The sequence below is a fragment of the Vigna unguiculata genome, chromosome 5 (assembly GCF_037176805.1).
Source record: "Vigna unguiculata cultivar grain cowpea cultivar isolate G323 ecotype 2 chromosome 5, ASM3717680v1, whole genome shotgun sequence".
In the NCBI taxonomy this organism is placed as follows: domain Eukaryota; kingdom Viridiplantae; phylum Streptophyta; class Magnoliopsida; order Fabales; family Fabaceae; genus Vigna; species Vigna unguiculata.
The window spans coordinates 36,997,978-37,025,015 of record NC_140796.1 but is presented as its reverse complement, the minus strand read 5'-3'; the positions used below and the strand labels follow the sequence as shown (position 1 = coordinate 37,025,015).

The window sequence follows — 27,038 nt, the reverse complement described above, 5'->3', positions numbered from 1 at the left end:
CTCAAAAAATAAAAAAAGAAAGAAGTATTTAAATTGCCTTTAAGCCTCAATTTCAAAACAACATAATACTCTTAAACATGGTAAGAACATTTACGTTTCAAAGAAGGTACTAGTTAAATTTTTTAGGTAAGTAATATATTTGTTTAAGATCAAAATTAACAATCTATCCACGTGTTCTCCTGCGAATCTTAGTTGCACTTGAAAACAGAAATTCTTTGGGAAAAGAAGAAGAAGAAGAAAAGAATAATTATAAATATAATAATTTATCATTGTAAAACTGTACGACGTTTTTGATAATATTTTAAAAGTAGTCTGTATAAACTTTTAAGTAATGTAATCAACATCGAAAAAAAGTGCGGGATTGAATAAAAATTAAAATTTAGCGTGAAGTGTTGAAACGTTTTCTTTTATCATCAATGGTTGATATAATTAGATTTGAAGTTTCTATCAATAAATCATACATACAACTTTTATTTTCAGCTTAACCTAATTAACATTTTGTTAACATGTCTGTGTAAAAATTACATAATATAATTTGAAAAAAGGTAATTTAATTATATTGTAACTACTGTTGAAAAGTTAAAAAACTCAATACAAAGAACAAAATTATATTTAGTTCCCAAGTAAGTAATATAACATCATAAAGTTGTACATCAACTAAATTCTTCAATATTTTTAAAAATCAAAGAAAAAATTACGTTTAAAGTCAATAAGATGAATGAGGTGTGGACACGCACCTGATTGAGTGTGCATGTTCTTGGTGTAACTCATTTTCCTAATGCAAGTGGGAATAGATGGGCAAAGATTTTGTTCCCTTCTTCTTGTACATTGAGCTTTTTTTTATCCGTCATATCGTTTCAAATAGTTGACCTAAACTTTGCAAAATGATGACTCGTGTCCTATACCTTATTTTCTTAGACAATTCCTAATTGGATAACTAATTCTTATTGTTATCATTCATTAGGTTTATACTTGATTAAAAACACATTCCAACAACAGTCTACGAACCTATTGATATATAATAATAGTGTAGGGGCTTTGTACTTTTCTTTCTGTTGCACCAACATTTGGTAGATCATCAATTTCTCTCATAAATTAATGTTTCACAATGGCTTCCCTTTTTGGCATCAACAATGGCTCTTTTGCTTTGCAAACTTCATTTTTGTGTTAAGGTATTGTTTGCACATTTTCGATACCTCTCCTACTAGTACTCTCTAACACAATTCAACATATACGCAATGAGACTGTGTTTCAAAGGAAAGTGAATAAATGTTTCACTATAATGATAAGAATAAAAGTATTTTTCTTCATAAGAAATAAAGGTTTTATTTCTTTAGTTAGGTATATAGAAGAAAAGAATAAAAAAACGTAAATTTTTTTTTTTAAATTATCCTTATTTTGTCTTTCTTTAAGATAGAATTAGAGTTGGCTAGTTTCAAATTGATGTTATGTAATTAATTTAAGTAAATCCAATATTGTTAAAAAATATACATTAAAAGAATTTTTAATTGTATATTAAAGTATAACTATATTAGACAAAAAATAAATATTAATTTAAAAAGTTATTATGTTCTTAAAATATGAGTAGCTTTTTAATTATATAATTATTTCATTGATTTTTTTAAATCAATATATATATATATATATATATATATATATATATATATATATATATATATATTTTATCTCTTATAGTTTATATATAAGAATGACTTTAATTGTCAAATAAAAGTGGATTTTACGAATTTATTATAATATATATATAAGTAACATTTCACTATTTGAGAACTAACAAAAGTATTTAGTTTATTGTTTTACAAAGAATAATAAAATCATTATTAGTTTAATGTTAAAACCGTTTTGATTTTAAATTCACAGCTTCTTCGTTGAAGAGATATTTAATTCTCTAATTTGAAATTAATTCTTTTAATTAATTTTTCAAATTAAGACTGTACAGTATGTTCAATCGGTCAATCGGCCATTACTGACCCCCAGGGGACCATCGGTCTCACGGGTAAGCGAACAACCATGTAGCATCATTAAAGGACCATCGGTCAGACGGTCGAACATAAGGATTTAATTGTACCCATGCCCATCGGTTCATCGGTAGAACAGCAGCGGTGGACCCTCTAGTCTTGAGCGCCTATCGGTCCATCGGTAAATCAACAGCGGTGGACCTTCTTGTCTCAAGGGTCCATCGGTCCATCGGTACAACAGCAACGATGGACCCTCTGACCTCTAGAGTCCATCGGTTCATCGGTAGAACAGTAGCGGTGGACCCTCCAACCTTGAGCGCCTATCGGTCCATCGGTAAATTAACAACGGTGGACCTTCTTGTCTCAAGGGTCCATCGGTCCATCGGTACAACAGCAACGATGGACCCTCTGACCTCTAGAGTCCATCGGTTCACCGGTAAAACAACAGCGACGGACCTCATAAAAACACTTGACGGTCGATCGGTAAAACACATTACTAGCTTGTCGAAAACATCGTCATTTAACCCAGCCAAGCGACTATCGGTCGCACGGTCATATAACTTAAGCCAACGATTATCGGTTAAACGAGTCAATAATCGTCATTAAGGGATCATTGGGCCGTGATTAAGAAACCCTAATTACAGGCCCATGCCAAAAGCTATAAATAGGACCCAAAGGTAAGTTGGTAAGAATCTTAATTGCGCATTTATTACAACTGATATTCTGACACACCGATCGGTCCCTTCTAACTTAAGCATCGGAGTATTTTAGACAGGCACCCCGATCGTCATCCCAACCGATCGAGCTAAGGAGTTGATTTCGTTGACATCATTGGAGAGGAGGAAGATATCGCGAAGTGAAGGAGTTCTTTTAGTAGGCTGTTGGCCCCTACCCCGAAACATTTTGGCGTCCACCGTGGGGCCGAGCAGTCTCCTTGGAGAATATACCCATATGGTGACCACGAGGAACCGAAACAGCAACATGGACGGAGGGAGATTAGCAGATGATCAAGCGGATACTAGGGAGATGATACGGGTGATGCAGTAGAGGATGGACGAGATGCAGAGGAACTATGAAGCGCAGATGCAGATTTTACGTGAGGAGAATGCCATGCTAAGGCAGAAGGAGGACGGAATCCCTTCCACACCGACCGTACCGGACCCGAACAGGTTAAGTCGTGTGCAGCAGCACAGGGACGCCGAATGGGTAGAGAGCCGTCTTCCCCCCACAGGACATGAGCAGTCACAACCTGCTCGAGTTGAAAGGACACAAGCGTCGAGGGGAAATGCATCACACACGGTGGCAGAGAGTTCGGGAGCAAACGACGGGGGCCGCCCGTCACGACAACCGATCCCTGCATCGCGGTCTTCCCCCTTTACCTTGTATATCTTGGAGACGCCGCTACCGGAGAAGTGGAAAATGCCGACCTTTGACAAGTATGACGGCACGACCGACCCAGACAATCATATGCGGGTCTTCATGCATCAGATGATGTTTCACGCTGTCAGCGATCCCATCTGGTGCCGAGTCTTCTCAACTTCGCTGACTGGGGAGGCGCTGGAGTGGTTCTCCGAGCTACCGACCGGTTGTATCGACTCGTTTGCCACCTTGAAGGCAAGGTTCAGCACACAGTTCGCGCCCCTGAAGCCGGCCATTCTGACAGTTGACAATCTGGTGAATATCCGACAAGAGGATGGGGAATCGCTGAGGAGTTACCTCGACCGGTATAATCGGATGTCGGTCAAGATAAAGGGTCTCAGCGACGAGATTGCGCGACATCACTTCTCTTACGGACTCCAGCCGGGAGTTTTCGCAGACAAGATAAGCCGTAAGAAGCCGCAGACGATGGAGGAGATGAGGGAACGCGCAGCAAAATTCATACAGATGGAGGATATGCAGGAGTTTAGGGTGAAGAAGAGGGAGAAGGAGGATGCTGCGCTCCCGAAGCCGATCGCTTCTAGACCGAGCAAACCTGCAACTCGACCCACCGAACGAAAGCCACCGAAGTTCACGACCTACACTCCCCTGGCTGTTCCCCGAGCCAGGATCCTGCAGGAGGCCTTCAGCGTCGATTCGCTCCCTGCGATCAGGAAGAAGCCTCCACCACCCGACGCCGACGGGAGTAAGCATTGCCAGTATCATCGAACTATCGGGCATACCACCGAGGAGTGCCACACACTCCGCGACAAAATAGAAGAGCTCATCCGACAGGGACACTTGAAGAAATACATTCGGCAGGATCGTCCCCAGCGGAGTCCGGCGAGGAACCAAAGCCCGAGGAGAAGGGTCCCCCCAACCCGGTCGGAGAAGAAAAGGGAGCCCGAGCGCGAGGAGCGTAGGAGAGGACCATCCCGATCACATCGCAGTCCGAGAAGGAGTCGCAGTCGTAGCCAGGAGAGACCCCTGAGGGGTTACATCAATACCATCTCTAGGGGGTTCGCCGGAGGAGGGTCAAGCTCTGCTGCGCGAAAAAGGCACGTTCGGGCGTTGAAGTCGATTCATCTGGTTGAGAAGAAGATCCGATCGATGCCTCCCATCACATTCACGAACGACGACTTCAAGGCGCCCGATCCTGATCATGACGACCCGATGGTCATCTCAATAGAAGTAGCCGAGTATGGGATCGAGAAGGTGTTGGTCGATCAGGAAGCTCTGTCAACATCTTATACTAGAAGACTTTCCAGAGGATGAACCTCTCCGAAGACCTGATCGTGCCATACAACGAGCAGATAGTAGGTTTCTCGGGCGAACGGGTGGACACGAGGGGATACGTAGATCTTCGCACGAGGATCGGCTCGAGGAAGGATGGCCGAGAGGTAAGGGTTAGATTCCTTCTGGTTGAAGCTAACACTTCGTACAATGTGTTGCTAGGGAGACCCTGTTTGAACGCTTTCGGAGCGATTGTGTCTACCCTGCACCTGGCCATGAAGTTCCCGTCGGACAAGGGGACAATCTGCACGGTGCATGCAGATCAACAGGTCGCCAGGGAGTGCTATGCTGCAGGATTGAGGATCAGACCTCACAGCCGACCGCGTAAACAACACCGATCGGAGGTAGCGATGACAGACCTAGACCCCCGGACGAATACAGAGGATCGGCTTCAGCCAGGAGGAGAAATCAAGGACATCCTGATCGGAAGTCAACCGGGGCAGGTTACGAAGGTCGGGGGAGCCCTGAGCGCAGAAGAGGAAGAGCTCGTCGGCACCGTGATCCTGGAAAACAAAGATCTATTCGCGTGGTCGAGCGCCGACATGCCAGGCGTCCACCCAGACGTGATGTCCCATAAGCTAGCCATCTTCCGTGAAGCCCGACCGGTCGCGCAGAAGAAAAGAAAGATGGGAGAAGAAAGAAGGAAGGCGGTCGAGGAGGAGGTCAGAAAGCTAGAAGGAGCTGGTTTTATCAGGGAAATCAAGTACACGACATGGCTGGCTAACGTGGTCATGGTGAAGAAGCCGAGCGGAAAGTGGAGGATGTGTACAGACTTCACTGATCTGAACAAAGCTTGCCCAAAGGACGCATACCCCTGCCTAGCATCGATCGGCTGGTAGACGGGGCCTCGGGGCGCAACTTCCTGAGCTTTCTGGACGCATACTCAGGGTATAACCAAATCCCTATGTACGGCCCAGACAGGTCTAAAACGGCGTTCATCACAGATCGAGCAAACTTCTGCTACGAGGTCATGCCGTTCGGTCTGAAGAACGCGGGGGCTACCTATCAGAGGTTGATGGATCGGGTCTTCCGCGGGCAGATCGGTCGGTCCATGGAAGTCTATGTGGACGACATGGTCGTGAAGTCGCAGACGGCCGAAGACCATGTACGTGACCTCGGCGAGGTCTTTCACCAGATACGCAAGTATAACATGCGTCTCAACCCAGAGAAGTGTGTCTTTGGAGTGCCGGCGGGGAAGTTTCTAGGTTTCATGCTGACCGCCCGAGGCATAGAGGCGAATCCGGACAAGTGCGCTGCTATTGTTGAGATGAGAAGTCCTAAAAATTTGAAGGAGGTTCAACGGTTAATGGGGCGGCTGACTTCTCTGGCACGTTTTCTGCCCAAACTGACAGAGAAGGTTAGGCCGATCCTAAAGATTATGAAGAAGCAGACAGCGGAGAAGTGGGATGATCAGTGCGAGGTGGCGTTCCAGTAAATAAAGGAGATGATCAGCAGTCCACCGATAATGAGCCGGCCGGTAGAAGGACTACCCCTGCAGTTATACCTATCGGTATCGGACGACACAATCAGTGCGGCCTTAATACAAGAAGTCCCGGAGCAGCGACCCATTTACTTCATCAGCCGGGTTTTACAGAGTGCAGAAACAAGGTATCAGCTGATAGAGAAGATGGCCTTGGCGCTATTAACGGCCGCACGACGGTTACGTCAGTACTTCCAGAGCCACCAGGTGATCGTCCGAACCGATCATCCTATAGCCAAGATACTCTGGAAACCCGACTTAGCCGGTAGAATGATCGCGTGGTCGGTTGAGTTATCCGAATTCGGTCTCAAATACGAACCAAGAGGATCTGTCAAAGGGCAGCATTTGGCCGACTTTGCAGCCGAACTTCACGGACCGACCCCTGCGTCCGAGCAAACATGGATTCTCTTCGTTGATGGGTCGTCGGACAGACGAAATGCTAGAGCAGGAATTGTCATCGAAGGACCGAACGGTTTCTCGGTGGAGCACTCCTTGCAGTTCAAGTTTAAAGCCTCGAATAACCAGGCAGAGTATGAAGCGCTGATCGCCGGATTGAGACTAGCCAAAGACTTGGGCGCCACGAGGTTGAAGTGTAACACGGACTCGAAGCTCGTGGTCGGGCAGGTGCAAGGTGAATACCAGGTTAAGGATGATTTGCTGCTTCAGTACTATCACAAGGCCGTTGAAGCCATGAGTGAATTTGAAGAGGTTACCATCCATCACATCCCCCGAGCGGAGAACGCCAGAGCCGATAGGCTGTCTAAACTGGCAGAGGGAAAGGAGAAGGGCCAATTGAAGACAATCATCAGGCAAACCCTGATGAGACCTTCAGCGGGTGAATGTGCTGCGGCAAGTCGATCGGCCGATTGGATGGGCGACATACGGGAGCTCTTAAAGAGGTGCGAGGCTGGAGAAGAGATCAGACCGACGGAGAGAAGGCAAGCGCTCCGGTTCGTGATCATCGGAGATGATCTATACAAGAGAGGCTTCACAGCGCCACTCTTGAAGTGCCTCTCAGCAGACGAAGCGGAGTACGTCATGAACGAGGTCCATAACGGCATCTGCGGGATGCACACCGGTCGGAGAACCATGAAAGCCAGGATACTCCGAGCGGGATACTTTTGGCCGACCATGGAGCAAGACTGCGAAGCCATGATACGCAGGTGCGAAGGATGTCAAGCCCATGGAAATGATGTGAAGAAGGCACCGACCGAATTACACAGCTTAACAGCTCCATGGCCGTTCGCCCAATGGGGTATGGATATCGTTGGACCTTTCCCGGTTGGCCGAGCGCAGAAGAAATTCATACTTGTAGCAGTAGATTACTTCACTAAGTGGGTCGAAGCGGAGGCTTTGGCTAATATCACCGCTCGGCAGGTTCACTCCTTCGTCTGGCGCAACATTATATGTCGCTTCGGCCTCCCCCACACGATCATCACTGATAACGGTCGTCAGTTCATCGACAAAAAACTGAGGGACTTCTATAAGCAGGTAGGGATAAGGCATGTTACCAGCTCGGTCGAGCATCCCCAAACCAATGGTCAAGCTGAGGCCATGAACAAAGTTATAGTGGCTGAGTTGAAGAAAAGATTGGGAGAGGCCAAGGGAGCATGGGTTGACGAGCTGCCACAAGTCCTTTGGGCCTACCGATGCACGCCACACGGGACGACCGGGGAATCTCCTTTCAACCTGACGTACGGAACAGACGCTATGCTGCCAGTCTAGGTAGGAGAGCCGACCCTTCGGCGGGAGATGCAAGATCTCGAGGTTAATTATGGACGACTCCGTGAGGAATTAGACTGGACGACCGAGCGAAGAGAGCGAGCAGCCGTGCGAGTCGAAGTGTGCAAGAGAATGGTAGCAAGAAGGTATAACGCCAAGGTCAAACCAAGAAACTTCGTCAGAGGAGATTTAGTTTGGAGAAAGACCAACAACGCGCGAAAGAAGTCAATACAGGGAAAGTTAGCGCCAAACTGGGAAGGCCCGTTCCGCGTGACCGAGAGCTTGCAGAATGGAGCCTATCGGCTGGAACACTTGAGCGGCAAAGGAATACCCAACACATGGAACGCGTCACACCTCAAAATGTATTACAGTTAATCATGAATAAAATGAGCGTTTCATACAACTCCATCTAACATTCTAACCGACGGGGCTCCCTACGGGACCCAAAGAAAGCCTGACCGATCGAGACAGGGACTTCCAAGAGGAAGTCCCGCTCCGTCAGCACCGATCCTAGCGATCTAATTACCCTACGTCCCTGCGGGACCCAAGCAAAGCCTGACCGATCGAGACAGGGACTTCCAAGAGGAAGCCCCGCTCCGTCAGCACCGATCCTAGAGATCTAATCACCCTACGGGTTAACGTGACACGAGCTGTCTTGGTCGATCGGTGTTTAACACCAACGATCTAAAAAACGAACCAAATGCACAAGTTTAACGTTTGCACACCGGTCGATCGATCAGCTTAATAAGTGCAACTAAGCGAGATTAGCAAGTTAAACAATTAAGCGGCCGATCGCCAACGATAGCAAACAATAGAGGTATGGTCGGTCGCCAACAAGGAGCAATAAGCGAACGAAAGAAATAAAGAACTATCAGATGAGATAAATAAAGAGGAATTTAAAATTTACATAAGTGTTTATCAAAAAATTACCTAATAACCGAGCGAATGCGATCAATCAAACGGTCGATCGGGTTCGATCGGTTATATCAAAAAGCAAAAATAAAATCTATACATGAGGGTCGTTGACCTCGTCCAGCCGGTCGAACACTTTCTCGACCCTCCCATCAACCACCCCCATATGAACATCGAACCGGTCGGGAGAGCAGTTGTAGTAAAAGACAGCAAGGTTGACGGCACTCTGGAAGCCCGCTTCATATTGAGCAAATACTTGCTCGTCGGCCACTCCTAGCTCGGCCTCCAAGTCCTTCGCCTTCTTCTGCCAATCGGCTGCTGAACCAGCGGCGGCCATGTGCTCCAGAGTAAGATCATCGAAGCGTCGCTGAAGCTTGCGCAGTTCATCAGCGGCTTCACCTGCTTTCGCTTGCTCCGCCTTCGTTCGATCGTCTGCAGCCTTCAATAGGCCGGCACACTTGGCGTGCTCGGCTTTAATACCGTTGAGCCGATCGAACTGGGCCTTCAGGTTAGCCGCCGACGCTTTCACTTCGTTCAGCTCAGCCTTGGCCGCTGCAAGTTCCTTCTCCAAATCCTCTATCCTGCTCCGCTCGGGGCGAGGAAACTTGGTGTACAGGGCAGCTAGCCTGAGGGTGAGCTCCCCGGCGGTCCGAAGGGCATCCTCTTCAGACACGTCCTTCAACGCCTCGGTCATTCGAGGCCCCAGCTGAAGAAAAACCTCGTCATCAAGGCGTACGCCGCCGTCGAGGAAAGCGTCGGCCAGGGATCCAGACGCCTCCCCTTTCTTTTGTTTTTTGAGAGGTCGGTCGGACGGGGAGTCATCTTTCTTAGACTTTTTCCCTTTGTCCCCAGCAGCAGCGGCGCCAGCACCTGAACCGGGCCGCTTCACAATCAGGCGAGGCCGCGAGACGGCGCCCGAAGTCCCGGCAGGGGCGGTGGAAGGAGGAGCTCGATCGGCCTGAGGGGCTGCAGGGACGGTCGTTATGGGCACCGCCTCCTCAGCAGTATCCTCCCCCCTCCGTCGAGCCTTAGCACGAGCCATAAACTTGGCATTAGCAGCGGTCGTCCGAGCCATTATATCTGCAAAACAGCAAAGCAAATAAGTTAAACTGCGACCAAGATTGACGATCGGTAATATCAGAACAACTAACCATAAACCGCCCTCGATAAGTCTGGGGAGCGGATGCATTGGATCAGCGGCCGCGGGTGGATCTTGTCGGGCAGGGTCTTGAGGACGGCCAGGTCAGCCCGCTCGGCCGGGGTCAACTGTTCTTCAGCCCAAGCATCCGTGGGAGGTGGGAACGCCGTCCAATAAAGTGGAAATTTAGGACGATCCTGCTCGTCAAAGATATATCTCCTTCCCTTGCGGGGAATCGCGACCTTAAAAAATCCGGTCTTGAAACCCTTGTAGGAGGCAAGATAGAGGGTGAACAAGCTCTTGTTCGCCCCGAGGAACGAAACCCAACCCTTAGACGCCGTCGGCCGCGTCTTATAGAAATGAACGAACAAAGGCATGGTGGGCGTCAGGCCGGCCGCCCGGCAAAGGACGTCGAACGCCTGCATAGACGCCCATGCGTTCGGGTGAATTTGCGTCGGTGCACACTGGATCTGGCGGAGGACTGCCATCTGCCAGTCGGCAAACGGCACGTTCAAACCTAGATCATGGAAAAGGCAGGCATACACGAAGAAGAAGTCTAGCTTCGCCTCTCTCTTCCCGTGGCACACTCTCTCGTTGCCGGCACATATCTTGACCCGAAGGTGTCCATCCTCTACCTCCTCGCTGAATATTCTGGTCCGCTCGACCAGATCCCCCAGGTCGTTCCCCCAGCGAAACCTTGTCGCGAGCGTACGCGGCTCATAGGGGGCCCAATCATATCCCGATATTTCCGGCAAATTGACTTCGTCCCCTTCGTCGCCAACGTCGATCCCGATGATGTCCCCACTTTCATCAGAAGCAGCGACCTACTCCGCCGCCTCCGCGACCGGTGGTTTGGCCTCAGAACTGCCGCTTAGGAGAATTAGGGAACTCGTGCCGCTCGACACTCCCCCGAGCGAGGTTCCCGACTCAGACGACTCAAACAAGGCGGAAACCGACCCAGCGCCCCCAGAATACCTGACCGCTCCACCCGACAGACCATCTGAACCCGATGCGCTTGAAGACATTTTTACCTGCAGATAGAGAAAACGATCGAAAGCTCGGCTAGAAAGAGAAAGGAAAGCGTGAAAATAACGACAGCCACACAAACCTATTTATAGGGGGGACCATGTGACACGTGGCAGCCCCAGGACCCTACGATCACATTCGGATCGACAGTCCCAGCTTCGCAACGCTTCAGATCATAACTGCCAGGCACGCTCCACGAGGCAATGTAACCGTTGAGAAACGCCAGCGGTCAATCGGCACCACGGTCTGGATAAAACCTCTTCGCTTCATTCCTATCGCTCGAGGCTGGGGGGGCTTGTGTACAGTATGTCCAATCGGTCAATCGGCCATTACTGACCCCCAGGGGACCATCGGTCTCACGGGTAAGCGAACAACCATGTAGCATCATTAAAGGACCATCGGTCAGACGGTCGAACATAAGGATTTAATTGTACCCATGCCCATCGGTTCATCGGTAGAACAGCAGCGGTGGACCCTCTAGTCTTGAGCGCCTATCGGTCCATCGGTAAATCAACAGCGGTGGACCTTCTTGTCTCAAGGGTCCATCGGTCCATCGGTACAACAGCAACGATGGACCCTCTGACCTCTAGAGTCCATCGGTTCATCGGTAGAACAGTAGCGGTGGACCCTCCAGCCTTGAGCGCCTATCGGTCCATCGGTAAATTAACAACGGTGGACCTTCTTATCTCAAGGGTCCATCGGTCCATCGGTACAACAGCAACGATGGACCCTCTGACCTCTAGAGTCCATCGGTTCACCGGTAAAACAACAGCGACGGACCTCATAAAAACACCTGACGGTCGATCGGTAAAACACATTACTAGCTTGTTGAAAACATCGTCATTTAACCCAGCCAAGCGACCATCGGTCGCACGGTCATATAACTTAAGCCAACGATTATCGGTTAAACGAGTCAATAATCGTCATTAAGGGATCATTGGGCCGTGATTAAGAAACCCTAATTACAGGCCCATGCCAAAAGCTATAAATAGGACCCAAAGGTAAGTTGGTAAGAATCTTAATTGCGCATTTATTACAACTGATATTCTGACACACCGATCGGTCCCTTCTAACTTAAGCATCGGAGTATTTTAGACAGGCACCCCGATCGTCATCCCAACCGATCGAGCTAAGGAGTTGATTTCGTTGACATCATTGGAGAGGAGGAAGATATCGCGAAGTGAAGGAGTTCTTTTAGTAGGCTGTTGGCCCCTACCCCGAAACAATAACTAGTAAAACACACTTGTTCAATGGTTATGGAGCTATCGTTGTAATTTCCGTCGTTAAAAGTATAGAAAAATCAACTATGGTTATGTCATTGTAATGTCTGTTGTTAAAAGTATAGAAGAATCAACTATGGGTGTTGAAACCGTCGTCAATTTTCATAAATAACAAAGATGATTTCAAAACCAGTTCTTATAACTCATTGTGTTAAAACTTGTTATTTCAAAATCACGATGCTTAGTGCACCAACCGTCGTTATAACACAATAATATTTAAAAATAATAAATTGTAAATTTAATGATCATGGTATATCATAAGTTTCATTGAATGAGATCTATAACGACAGTTAGAGTATGAACCATCATTTTATATATATATATATATATATATATATATATATATTCTTTTTTAAAGGGACTATTTGGAATTTTGAATTACTATAAAACCTCTCAGACACTTCAACACAAAAGACAATTCAAAAACATCTAGAGATCCAAAGACAGTTCAAAATACTAATAGACAAAATAACTACCTAATATATATATATATATATATATATATATATATATATATATATATATAAGTATTATAAAGTAACTCTAACTCTAACTAACATCTAGACAAAAAATACTTTGCACATGCTTGTTTAACATAAGCTAATGGACTTGGATCATTGAAATTATGCAAAAGTTAGTTGAAGTTAATATTATTACATATGAAAGTTAGTTTAAGTTAAAATTAGTACATATGAAATTTAACATATTACCTCATCCCAACCACTTTGATAACTGGCTTACACAATTGTTGCCATCCATTGCATGTCATAGTAGCCACATTCATTGCTTTCAATTTGTATATGATGAATCCACCCCAAGGCCTTATAGTTTGGGTAAATGCCTAAGTCTAGTTTTCTTTATTTGTTTGTTTTTAAATTCTTAAATAATTGTATAGAATAGTGATTTGGGGTGTAATTAGCATTCATGGGCTTGTATTCTAGGCCCAATCCTTTAAATATTGTTTCATTATTTTCTTGTATTTGTTTTAGCTTCGTGGGACTACTACACCAGTGCATCAAATGCAACTAGGGTGATACGATGAAGTTGGGCCTGAAACATATCAACCCAATTTTCATCCAGTGTGGTGCCAACATTCAAAGTGCTTCACAATTTGGGCCACCCATTTGTTGTGGTCCAACTCTTCTACTGTGAGCATCACTTTGTGGATCCAGCAGCACCTGACATTGCATGATTTCGCGTCATTCAAGAGCCACGTGTTTAGGCATCAAATTGAATCTACAACCAACCCAATTGCATCTTCCCGCATGGAGGCTATTCTACTCAGGATTAGTTACTCTTCTAACAACTTCTTCTTTCAAAGATAAACTGCTAGGGTTTCCTTTTCTCCTGCATGCTTCCACCTTTGCTTAATTAGGATATTCATGTTTTCCTACCTTTGTACACGACACCTTGGCCGTTAGCTTTTCTTTGTTCCGTTTATTCTTTATGGTTGCCTTTCTCCATCTATAAAAGGCAGGTCAACCTCTTGTAAACGTAGCTTTGATGAATAGAGTGGATTTTTCCCCATATATCAAACAACTCACCTTCTTAGTTGAGGTAATCGCATATTAGGCTTCTGATTCAATGAGAATTTAAAAGTTCCCCACTAGAACTAGAGAGAATGGTTCACTTGTAGATAAAGTCTTTCGTTGTTAACGAGTCAATCTTCTCTGAAGGATCGAGATCTGAACACTTCGAGTGGATTTCCTCCATTGGGACATGAAGTCGCTTTCATCAGTTTATTGCATTACACTCATAGTAAAATTATTTAGATAAATTATACAAAAAGTAAATAATGATACAATATAAATACTTGGTATCCACAGTGAATCTACAACTCAATATACTATGTCAATTAAAACAACTAGAATTAAAACAATTAATGTTAGAAAACATGATATTGTATGTTCAAGGTGAATGTAATAGAAGGCATTTCTTAAAATAGACTTATGTATCTTTTATGCTTGTCAAATAAGGGGGAGGAGGTCTATGTAAAGAGCAAAACCATAAAGCAGTCGCTCCAGTACTGATAGAACTAGTAGTTGCCAATGACGATTGCATTGAAAATTAGAGCAAATATATTTAAAATGCAAAAACTATATGTTATGGAATAAAAAATAATGATATACTTATCTACATACGGAGCAAGGTAAACTTATTTCTTTCGCTGCATTATGGAATTAGTGATGTCCTTTTTCGCTTCTGGGTTCCTATTACCTATTGGAGTCATGAAATAAGTGTCTATAAACTCATATGCGTCATCCTATGATGAAGGCGTGACCACCTCCTTAGAAGCTCCCTCAAGAAGGATAACTAGAAGCATGTCTAGAGGGGAGTCTTCTATTCCATCACCTTTATCTTTGTTTTGCATTACTTTAGTTTGAATTTCCTAAGTTGGTTTCTAGTTGACTTATTTTGGTTGACTTGTTGACTTTGATCCAAAGTTGACCTTTGACCAAGATTAGATTAACTTAAACCAACATGCTAATCCTTTTTTGTCTTGTTTTGTAGGTAATTAAGAGAAAGTAGAGCATGGCTAGGTGGCACTTGGTGATTGGAGCACTTGGATGAAGTGGAAAGGAGAGCAAAGCAAAAAGCATAAAGCAAAAGCAAAAGTAGACATGTATCTTGTCTCCTTTTGCCTTTGTGGTTTATGCCTTAGAAGGTCACTTGGTCTCTTTCCTCTTTTGGCCTAGAATCCTCATAGGAATGCCTCCACCAATCATCTCCCTTCACTTGGCCAAGACTCACTCTCACATTAGGTTTAGGGTTTGCTAGTTAATCCGTTTTCATGTTTTTGTATTTGCTAAAGGACCCCTATGAACTCCTATTTAAAGAGTGCTCCTTGTCTTGTAAAAGGGTTGATCATTTTGTTATAAACTTTGTGCATTCAACCACCAATTTTCGTGAGCTCTTCTTCCTAGAAGTGAACTCACCTTTGCCTTATCTTGCTTGCAAGTGGCGGCACCATCACTCATCTCTAGGGTTTAGTTGGCTTAGATCCCCCCCTATGAGTGGCGTGCTTCTTCCATTCTTCATCTTCTATGCTTTCCATTTTTATTGTTTCTTCTTTCATTTTGCTTTTTAAGTGTTGTTATTGCCGTGTGTGTTTAAGCTTGAATCCAACTTTCTTCTTCCTTTCATGAGCTTGAGAAATGAACCTTCACATCTAGATAGCATGTTATCTTAATGTCCAGTGGGAATTTTCAAAAAGCTTTCTTAAACAACTTCACCATATTCATAACTCTAAAAGAAAACAAGATAATCCTTCATCATCCTATCCCGCTTCCAAACACACAAAAAATGCAAGCACCTAACTTGATAATGAAAACACATATTTAATATGTAAGAAGGTAACAAATAAAAATGATTTTAAAAGTTAACTCACATCATCCATAATTGCAAAACAGATATACGATCTCCATCAAATCAGATTTATATATGAACAATGGAAGGTCGTTATCTCTACAAAAAACAATGGCATCCCAAGGAATCAAAGTTGCCTCTATACTCATGGTTGCAACAACCTCCATTAATGTTGCTATTGGATCCTCTAAATTTTTTTGATACATACAACTTTGTTTCATGTTGCTACATCTGTAACAATTTAGTGGATATACAAACTGGTTCATTGTGTGGTGTGATCGATTCAATGTATGCCATCCTCATGAGATATTTTTGCCAACCTCTTATGTCGATATAGGAACTACAACATCACCATAACATACAGTTTCCACTATAACCTTTACCAAATGAGAGGGGAGACACTCACCATGTAACATAATCGAATCTTCAAAGCACTTCTCGTGGACCACCAACTAGGGGGAGATACATAATCGACTCATGTGTACAACTCACATTGACAATTGAAGCCAATGTCACATTCCATTTCACCTACATCTAAACAACTCTTTTTATTGATGACTCTAACACTAGGAGAAAGGTCAAGTTGTACTATAGTGGGTAGTAAGCTCTCTAACCACTTGTCAAATGCTTCCATCATCACTTGTCACTCTAGTCTTATCTCCTGACACTCTTATATGATCTACTCCGGTTCTTCTCTCATCTCCTCCCGTAGCTACTTTGCCAAGTCAACTTTTATTTTTTGTAAGGCTTCCTCTGTAGGCACATTAAAAGATGAATTAGATTGGCGTTGCGATGACCCTCCAAAGTAACCTTGAATCCCCACACTGTATCCAACAATACGAACACCTCTAAGGTGTGTCCAGGTCATCCAAGAACAATATTAAGAATATCCTCTTAACCATGATGATTGAAACCACCCTAGGTTTGTTGCTCATCTAGAGAATCCTACAACAAGGAAACATATATAAGGAGAACATTTTATATGGAATTAAAAGTTTAAAATTAAAGTATTGAAACACATTTACTTACAATCCGCTTTGCAACCTGTAAGACCCGATGAATTTAAATAATTAATTAAATAATTATTTAATAAATGCGGGTAGTGAAAGCCTTTATAGCTTTAAATATTGATTGAGATGATGTGGAAAAGTACTAGCTCAAGTGGTTGAGAGTACTTGGTCATGTGAGAGAACTTGGGTTCAAGTCCTATGTATGCCATTTGTGTGTTATTTAACTATTTATTATTTTGACAATATGTTTGATCATGCTGAGTGATAATATAATCAGAGAATTATATTAGTCATCACGAAACATGAATTGGTTGAATGGTTGTGCATGGATTTAACATTGGCATGGTTGTGTGTTTGAACCTTGGTAGAACCAAATTAGGCTTTCTTTTTGTCAATTTTAGTTTTGGCATGAAGATGAAAGGGTAGAGAAAACCCTAACTGACAATGAGCAGCAAAGAGAGGCTGGAAAACAGCCACTAAAGGGACTTTGAGTGGTAATTAAAATCTAGTTAAATGCAATTTTCGTTTTCAAATTTATGGTAATTAATCAAGTGAATTTAGGGTGAGAGAGAGAAGGAAACATAGGGAGAAAACATAGTGTAGCTAAGAGAATCATCCAGAATTGCATTTTTAGAAAAAGAGAAGCTGCATTTTTGTGAGGATTGAGGGTTGTTGTTGGAAGAGGCAAAGGAAGACATTGTTGACTAAGAGGAAGTTTTAAATTTTCAAGTTTAAGCAAGGAATTCCAGGTTAGGGGAGTTCTTAATTGATGTTTAGCTTTTATTGTATGAGTATGTATTATATAGACTACTTGAAATGTATAATCTTGTCATTCTCAAGCTCCTTTGCGTTTCTGGATTTTTCCAGAAACTGCCTGGCAGTAGTTCATGTGCCGCCAGGCGACACATATGTTTGAACCCAATTTTTTGCTGAAGATGGCCTACCAGGCGACGTGTGCTGTGAGGTCCAGTTTCCCTGTTTTGTGTGGTTTGTCAAAGGTTGTGGTGCTTAAGTTGGATTTTTTTGTATTGTACGTGAATGATTAACATGACGAATTGTTATATGCAATTGCTTATTGGTGAAAATTGTATGAATTTTGCATGAAATTAGGGATTACGGTTCATGTGGGATTGGGAGATGGTGTGGGGTGTGCTTGATAAATATATGACTGGTGTTCTAAGGTATGTGAAGATGATGTTATTTTATTAAAGTGGAATGAATAGGTTGATTGTCTTTAAAAATATGTCAAAATGCATAACAGAATTGATGAGTGGGGTTTTTGGGGTTCAGATCAGTGCAGGAAAGATCTGGGCAGAACCCCATAAATGCATGCATCACCTGGTGACTCATGAACTGCCGCTAGGCGACACGATAGTACAGCGGGATGTTTTGATTTTGTTTGTGTTCACGTCATGGAGGTGTTTTATTGGGTAAATTAATACATATATGATTAAAAATTTAGCATGTAGATGAATGTGACATAAAAGAGACTAAAGGAGGTTAAAAGAAGTGAAATTGTAATTGTGATATAGAGTAGTGACTACTTTTAAATGGTTTTGTGTATGTGATAGACTGTAAGTCAGAATGTATGCTAATTTGGTAATAATTGTACGATTGACTTATGTGAGATGGTATGGATTGTGTGTTTCTCTAAACATTGGTTGTTGTGCTGGGAGTTTTGTTATTAAAGTAGACGTACAATATTGACAATTTTGGTGACATGAGATACGTGGATATTAATTTGTATGACTATCAGACTTAGATTATATTAAGTGGAGTAAGGCATGTTTCCATTAATACATTAAAGAGAACATGGTAGGTATAATGATAATAATTGATTAAGTGGCATGACTAAATGTGTGCATTGTGATCTAGTTATAGAACTATAATGGAAAACCATACTTGTGGCATAATCTTTGTGTGTTGTGTAATTGAGATCCCTTAGGACATGGTTTAAATGCAAAAACCAGTAACATTTGCGCTACTGGTACGACGCCTAGCGTCGCGGGCGAACCGCCAGGTGATAACTACCCATAACAGTGGTAGTGGCCACTAGACGTGAACAGCGCCTGGCGGCAGAGTGGTCTCGCCAGGCGGAAGCGGAGCGACATGAGCACTGTAAGGCGTTGGGCGCCTGGCTGCGCGAGAAGTGCGCCAAGCGGTCTGGAGCCAGATCCACCTAGCGACACGAGAGGCACGCCAAGCGGTTTTGGGTGCAGAGTTGTTTCGCGATGAGGATTTCTACACAACTTTAGGTCAAGTTCATGATACGATGCTTTGGCTAGGCGCCCAATTACGAGTGTAACTTGTATTGGGGTAACACGTGGCCACTCTAGGTTGTAGCCTAGTGGTTTAGTAAGTCCAGTGAAGTGTGGGAGATCGTGGCTCGTACGGCGAGGTTTCGGATGATTGCCCTCTTCAGTGCATCTGATAGAGTTTGTTAGTCTAGGGACAACTACAGACTTCGGTTCATTTTGGGAAACTGCAATTAGTGTCGCGGATTGTGGTCGTGGCAATTTATTTCCGCGTGTGGACCATTAGGTGGTGGCTTGTAGTCGGAGGGGCGAGTAAACACTTGTGCAGCAAAGGTCGATCAGTGTACTCACTAAAGTGTGTAGAATAAAGAGACGTTTAACATAATGGTTGAAAGTTGATGAACTAAGGAATGGGAAAAGCTAACTTGGGTTATAGTTTTGAGACACTTTAATTACTGTCATGTTTTATTTGTTTATTTAAATGAGCTCACCCTAACCGTGTGTGTTTGGCGATGATCATGTAACTTGTTACATGGGAGTAGAGGTTGATGTAGGTGAGCGTGTGGATGCGTAGAGACGGAATGGGGAACACTATGGGAATTTCACTGGTTTTTCTATTTGGAATTTTATGGATTATTTGTATTGGCTTCATAACTATTTTATGATTGTAATATTTGAACGCCACGGTTTTATTTGGTTTGTCGCGTTGAAATAAATGTTTTAAATTTTCTCGCGTTTTGAGAAAAAATTAGAGAATAAATGAGGTTGTTATTATTATATTTAGTTGATTTTATTTTAAATAAGTAATTTCTGGCTAGAACGTTACACAACCCACTATGATTCTTCAAAAGTCCATGTTCCCGACTTTTTTAGACGGTCCTGCTTCCATTTCTCATGTTGTAATGGTTGGGATAAAGGTTCAATTGAATCTGCACTACCACCATCATCACCAAAAGCAGAATGTACTTTATCTTTTCTCTAATGATCTTTTGCTCTACCTTTTGATAACCACCACAAGAAAGTAAGTGAAGAGTCTCATTATGTGCTTGAATGCCTTGTGCTTTTTTTCGAACACCCTATAAACATTTAATGAAATTTACTCAGTATTTAACATTATATGTAATAAAATAGTAATACAATAAATATAAGTGATGATACTAACATCCCATTTCTCACTTTCTTGAGTTTGTACAAATCGTTGTCAAGTTTCTTCATCAATGCAACTATGCTTGGTGCAAGGACTTTCACCTCTTCTAGCCCCATATACATAAATTGTAGTCAATTTTGATTTAAATTGACTCCATTTGGTGGCAACCTTTGACTTCAATATCCCCACCTTAGGAATATAAAAAACCATCTACATATATAAGGACAAAAATATATATTAGTATATCGCCTTATATTTCAAAGTAAGAACCAATTCGTGTCGCGTGGCGGGCCTTCACTACCGCTAGGCAATTTTTGACAAAACCCAAAATTTAGGGTTTAAACAGCTTGAGTCGCCTAGCGCGTGCTGCTAGGCGGTTTCTGGGCAGAAACCCAGAAACTTTGAAAAAATAATGAAAAAGGGAGAATGATATGCATTCAAGCTTTAGTACATCACGGAACACGTCATTGAATTTTAAAACATGTAAGAACATCTCCCTTTACCTTTCCACTTCTCTGGTTCACTACGTAAAAAAAAGAAGTATTTGGCGTTAGCCAAGAATTGAACCCTTAACAACCCAATTACTAAGCATGTGCACAACCAACAAGCCATTACATGTTTCATGACAATTCATGCACATTTATGATTATAGTATCACACTCCATGGTAATGCACCCATGCAAAACAATTAAATTAACACAATAATGAAATACACAAGACTCAAATCCAAGTTGTCTCAACACCACTCAACACACTCAATCACTTGAGCTACCATTATTTCTTGTTAAGACTTGACAATTTAATTCTCTTAAAGGTACTTCCAACCTACACTTATTGTTAATTAAATATTTATTAATTATTAATTTTTTCCCGGGTCTTATAATTAGTATATATAAATATGAACTCATTTGGGTCGGTGGTGCCGTCATAGGTAATAGTGAACGCCTTCCATTTATTTGTGCGAGGGGTTTCTGTGTTTCCATCAATGAACGGGTGCTTGCGATTTTTCCTAAAGGCATAGGAGCTATAGATGCCTCCCGTTGTATGGCCTGTTGGGTGATATTCACTCTCTTCTTCAATGGCACCAACTACCTTATTAGTCTCAATATTTCTCTTTAAGAGGGCATTTTCCTCTCTTAGTGCTTCCATTTCTTCTACATTCCTTTTCTTATACTCAGCGAATTCTCGTTGTGTAACATCTCATCAGGATATTATAGATTTTAATAATAATTAAAATTTAAATAAACAGTCTCATTTAATAATACCTCATTTCCCAAAACGCGGGAAATTTAAAACTTTTATTAACGTACAATAAAACCAATAATCCATAGTTTATAAAGCAGGAATAATATCAAAGCGTCTCACAAAAGTTTACATATTATTTCAAAACCAATAATAATAAAAACATAGTATTCCCGAGCGATCCCCATCTCCGTAGCTAAGCCTCACCTGCACCACCTGCATCTACATCAGGATATTACAGATTTTAATAATAATTAAAATTTAAATAAATAATCTCATTTAATAATACCCCATTTCCCAAAATGCGAGAAATTTAACTTTTATTAACATACAATAAAACTAATAATCCATAGTTTATAAAGTAGGAATAATATCAAAGCGTCTCACAAAAGTTTACATATTATTTCAAAACCAATAATAATAAAAAACATAGTATTCCCGAGCGATCCCCATCTCCGTAGCTAAGCCTCACCAGCACCACCTGCATCAACATCATCTGCTCACGTGTACCGCACACACGATCATCGCCAAACACAAGCAAATAGGGTGAGCTTAAGAAATAAAACATATAACTACATTTACATACATATATAAATCACTTATACATATTTCATGAAATTACTAAATGAATTCCCTAAATTGATTCCATATCACTTGGCCATAACCAGGTCAATCGTGTTCTACCTCTTTTAGTGATTACCCCAAGGTGACTTGCTGCCATACCTATCAGCCACAACCGATAGAGTACGTGCAAGAAACCATGCTACGGATCATGTACTGTAACGCCAGGTGGAGTTCCCATATACGAACATAGTTCATAATGTCCCAAGACTACCAAACTCGTCAGCTAATTACTGAGGAGGGTAATCCATCTGGACCCATCCGTACTGGCCACAACCAGCACACTCACACCGACAACACTCGCCAACCCAAGCTCAACTCAAGGGTTCCTCGTGTTCATCTGCCATCCCGAGCTCAACTCGAGGGATGCCATTCCAAGCTCAACTCAAGGAATGTTACGTGCTTAAACCCTATCTCGAGGTCAACTCAAGGGATACGTTCCGAGCTTAACTCAAGGAACCTAGCAATCCTACCTTTGAAGCACCACCAAAAGTCTTGTAGATCACACATTCATAAATCCAGAACTCATGGCCGCAACAATCAAATTGTCTGGAAGGGGACACGTACCATCAGGAGCTGCCAGCCTCTAGATCGCCTGGCGGTGACGCGTACCACCAGGCGCTTAGTGCCTCAAAATTAACCCACTCTACAGATCCTACCTGGCGGGTATACCCCCACCGCCAGGCGCAAGCATTCTAGAGCTCACTGACGTAACAACCATCACCTGTCGGGATCGTCTTCGTTGCTAGGCGCCCCATACACCAGACCCCACTATTTTTCCCAACTATCGCCTGGCAGATGCTGCAATGCTTCTCGGCACTGCACAGTAGCCTATGACAGTATGTATTTTCAATCCCTGTGATTCGCTGGTTGCCCAACTTAAGCCTATGATCTACATCATTTTCACCCCAACATAATTGGTTCACCTATATTGCAATTTACACTAAATAGGATTTTGTCCAACAGCTCTTGATCATTTATAGGCTAGGTTTTCCCCTCTATTATGGTTTAACAATTTGATCTCTCTACCTATAGGTTCACAACCTCACACCTCTGGTCTCATAGTTACTTCCAAGCCCTAACACTTTCATATCAATAAGTTCCATTGGATTACACAATTTCAAGCCCAACCTTTCTACTAAGTCCAGTGTATACAGTCTATAATCTTTGCACACTCCAAACTCTAAATCCCACAATACTCTAATTTATTCCATTCTCAAGTTATATAGTTATGCTCATTATCAATGTTATCATCAAACTAACATTTCCCACTCTCAAATAAATCGTGTCCGAACTTTTCCAAGAACCAATAATTTCCAGCAACTCTTCGCAAAGCTTACCAATTCTGGTTTCCCGAGATGGCGCCTGGCGACAAGACCTGTGCCGCCAGGCGGTGCATACGGTTCTAGCAATTTTCCAAAACTCTCGCACCTGTCCTACTCTTATCTTCCAGTATTTTCCCAATATAGATCGTTCACACTCTTCCAATTATTTAGCAACCCCTAACCAAAATGAATGGTCCATTTCAACACTAGAAGTACTCAATTAAATTTCCGCTATTGGATTTCCAAGACCTACAATTCGCACATCCTTAAATCCTAAACATCTCTCCACTGTTCCATTCAATTTCTTTCCCAATCGCATCAATATCCCTATTTTACAACAACAAACCCTCCCTTAATGATCACAGCTAACCTTCCCTCCGATCCAATTCAGCCCGGAACCCAGAAATACCAAGAACGAGTCAATTTGACCTACGTCGCGTGGCGGTTCAACCAATACCGCCAAACACTTCATTCAACAAACCCAGAAATGGGTAAGACGCCATGCGTCGCCTGGCGGCCGAGAGTGTGCTGCCAAGTGATTCCTCTTCTAGGAACCCAGAACACGTACAAACGCATGTGCCGCCTGGCGGCTATGAACAACCCGCCAAACGGTTTCTGGAAATTTTCCAGAAACATGAAAATTTAACCAGAAACGAACAGAAATCAATAATTCAACATATATCATGCAATTCGAATACAAGCATAAAAATTCTAACGTGTAAAACTCCCCTAACCTGGATTCCTTAACTTAACTTTGGCACTAGAAAATTCTCCCTTGACTCCAATGACCTTCCTTGAATCTCCTCAATGCAGTCCAATGATCCACTCAAACCATACAACTCTCAAATTTCGTTCTCTCCTCTGCTAGCATAATGACAGATCACCAAAACTCTCTCTCTTACCACTAATTGGCCTTTTAATTGGGTCTTAATTGTGGTTTAGTGGAATAAAACAAAAATGTTTTAAAACTAGTGTTTATTGCCATTCATGAGTGCATTATGGAGTATTTTTCAGCCACTTCTAGGTTGCCCATTCATCTAGGGTTCCTTCAACTCTTCACATTCCAACCAAAAATCCAAAATGGCAAAAATAAAGTTTAACTTGAGTTCTCCAAGACTTGAACCCACAACCATGAAATGTCAAAGCAATACCAAACCATCATGCCAATTCATATTTCATGCTAACTAATACAATTCAATCGTTATGTCATCAGTCAACAAGTTCAATCATAATGTTAAAACAATAACAATTAAATAAAACATAATTGGCATACATAGGACTTGAAACCAAGTCCCCTCACACAATTAAAGTACTCTCAACAACTTTGGGCTAGTACTTTTCCACGTCATACTAATAAGAATTTAATGCCATAAAGACTCTTACTACCTGCATTTATTAATTAATTATTTAATTAATTAATTAAATTTTGCGGGTCTTACACGTTGCATCTTCACTTGAGCATCCAGGATACGTGATACATCAAAGGAAGGTCCTGCATCTCCTACCTCGATGACTTCGACTCCCCTAGGTACCTCTGCTACTTTGCTTCTCGTGGACACCTTCTTTATTTTCTACTCACAGTTGTTCTTCTAACTTTGCAGAATACTTGTCAACCCCATGGTTTGCCGCCAATTGTTCTTATGGGACCAAGTTGTACTCTACTAAGTCCTCTTGATTCTTCTAGTATCCGATTTTCAACTTGAACACGTATTCACTTCGGTGATGCTCCGACCAATGTGCATGTATGTCTGCAGAAGACATTCCAATGCTTAAGTTAGAATTGGTGATGTCATAGGTTCTAGAGAATATAAAATTGTGTTATGAATGTGTATAATAATTGTTATTTATACCCTTTACTTGTGAATCCCACTAAAAATGGGCTTTGGGTCCAAAATACCTTTTTAATTGTTCTTGGATCCAGTGACAATTGATAAAATTACCATGAAGTCCCAACTGGTTGTTGCTCCTTGGTAATCGGCTTCCTAGATATCTACTGGTATGAGGGATGATATATGTATAGTCTCTTAAGGTAACCAACATTTGGTACCCGACTTAGGTGGGGTTACGTCGGGTACGGGTACTATAGGAACGATCATAAAGATCGATGAGGCTGGGTACTGTGTACTAACGATATTTTCATAGTACATAGTTCCCAATAAGCGGCCATGAGGATGGATGAGGCTGGATATTGTGTACTAAGGGTATTCCCATAGTGCTCAGTACCCAGTAAGCGACTATAAAGAGGGATAAGGTTGGATATTGTGTACTAAGGGTATTTTCATAGTATACAATATCTGGTAAGCGGTCATAGAGATGGATGAGATTGGATATTGTGCACTAAGGTTATTTTCATAGTCTACAGTATCCAGTAAGCGACCTAAAAGATGGATGAGGCTGGATACTATGTACTAAAGGTATTTTCATAGTATACAATATCCAGTAAGTGACCATAGACATGGATAAGGCTAGATATTGTGTACTAAGGGTATTTCCATCATGCACAATACCCATTAAACGACCATGAAGATTGATGAGGTTGGATACTGTGTACTAAGGATATTTTCGTAGTATACATTATATGGTAAGCGACCATAAAGATGGATAAGGCTGGATACTATGTACTAAGGGTATTTCAATAGGGCACAATACCCAATAAGCAGCCATAGAGAGGGTGAGGTTGGATATTGTATACTAAGGGTATTTTCATAGTGCACAATATCCAATAAGCGACCATAGAGATGGATGAGGTTGGATACTATGTACTAAGGGTATTTTCATAATATACAATATCCGGTTAGCGGCTATAAAGATGGATGAGGTTGAATACTGTGTACAAAGGGTATTTCCATAATGCACATTATCCGGTAAACGACCATAGAGATGGATGAGACTGGATACTGTGTACTAATGTTATTTCCATATTGCACATTACCAAATAAGCGGTCATAGAGAGGGATAAGGTTGGATACAGTAACCGGTGAACGACCATGAAGGTGAAAAAGGCCTGGTGTATGGGTGAGATAGTTCCTGTTTAATTATACAAAAGGCAACCCAAATAATAAAATTCAATGGTTACCATAGTTAATCCAAACATCAATAGTAATCAATTAGTAATAACTATTAATAAGTCAATAGACATTCATAAATTTCATAACAAAAAAAAAGTTTTTATCTCATTCTAAAAGTACTAGAAAGTCAGTTTTCTTCATCTTCAACAATTGAGTTCTCTTTTTTTTTTCTTTCAATCATATTGCATTATCTTTTCTATTATTTTCATATATATATATATATATATATATATATATATATATATATATTCACACATTATTTTCACTTTAAACAACATCAGAATAAATTACACTTACATCACTTTTATCTTTTATAAAAAAATACAAGAATCCTTAACTATATGAAAAATGTTTTTCACTTAACTCTTAAAAAAAAACTCATATTTAACACATTCTACAAAATTTAAAAGTATAATCTATTATAAAATAAATAACTTCATAACCAAATTTTAGAAAGAGATTAGAAAAAATATAGAAAATGATTTATAGAGTTGTGAAATGAAAAATAAAACTATTATAACCTATCTATAAACTTTTCCATTTTTCATACATTAATGAGTTTATGAAATGAACATCTATAACAATATATAAAGGGGATTCTCCTTTTTGTGTTCACATTTCAAAATACCAAGTTTACCCTTTAAATATAATAATTTATTAAATTTTTTAAAATTGACCATTACTTTTACAAGTTTTTTATAAAATCGGCTATCTATGCTTCTTTTATTCTTCTTTATTTATCAATGGTTATTTTTTCATCT

The 27,038-nt window shown here is 41.9% G+C and overlaps 1 protein-coding gene across 1 annotated transcript; it reads left to right on the top strand.

The window, feature by feature from the left end:
• Nucleotides 1–3,026: 3,026 nt before the first annotated feature.
• LOC114184588 (uncharacterized) lies at nucleotides 3,027–4,667 on the top strand. Its single transcript, XM_028071898.1, has one exon. The coding sequence runs from the start codon at nucleotides 3,027–3,029 to the stop codon at nucleotides 4,665–4,667; it is 1,641 nt and encodes a 546-aa protein (XP_027927699.1).
• The last annotated feature ends 22,371 nt before the right edge of the window (nucleotides 4,668–27,038 follow it).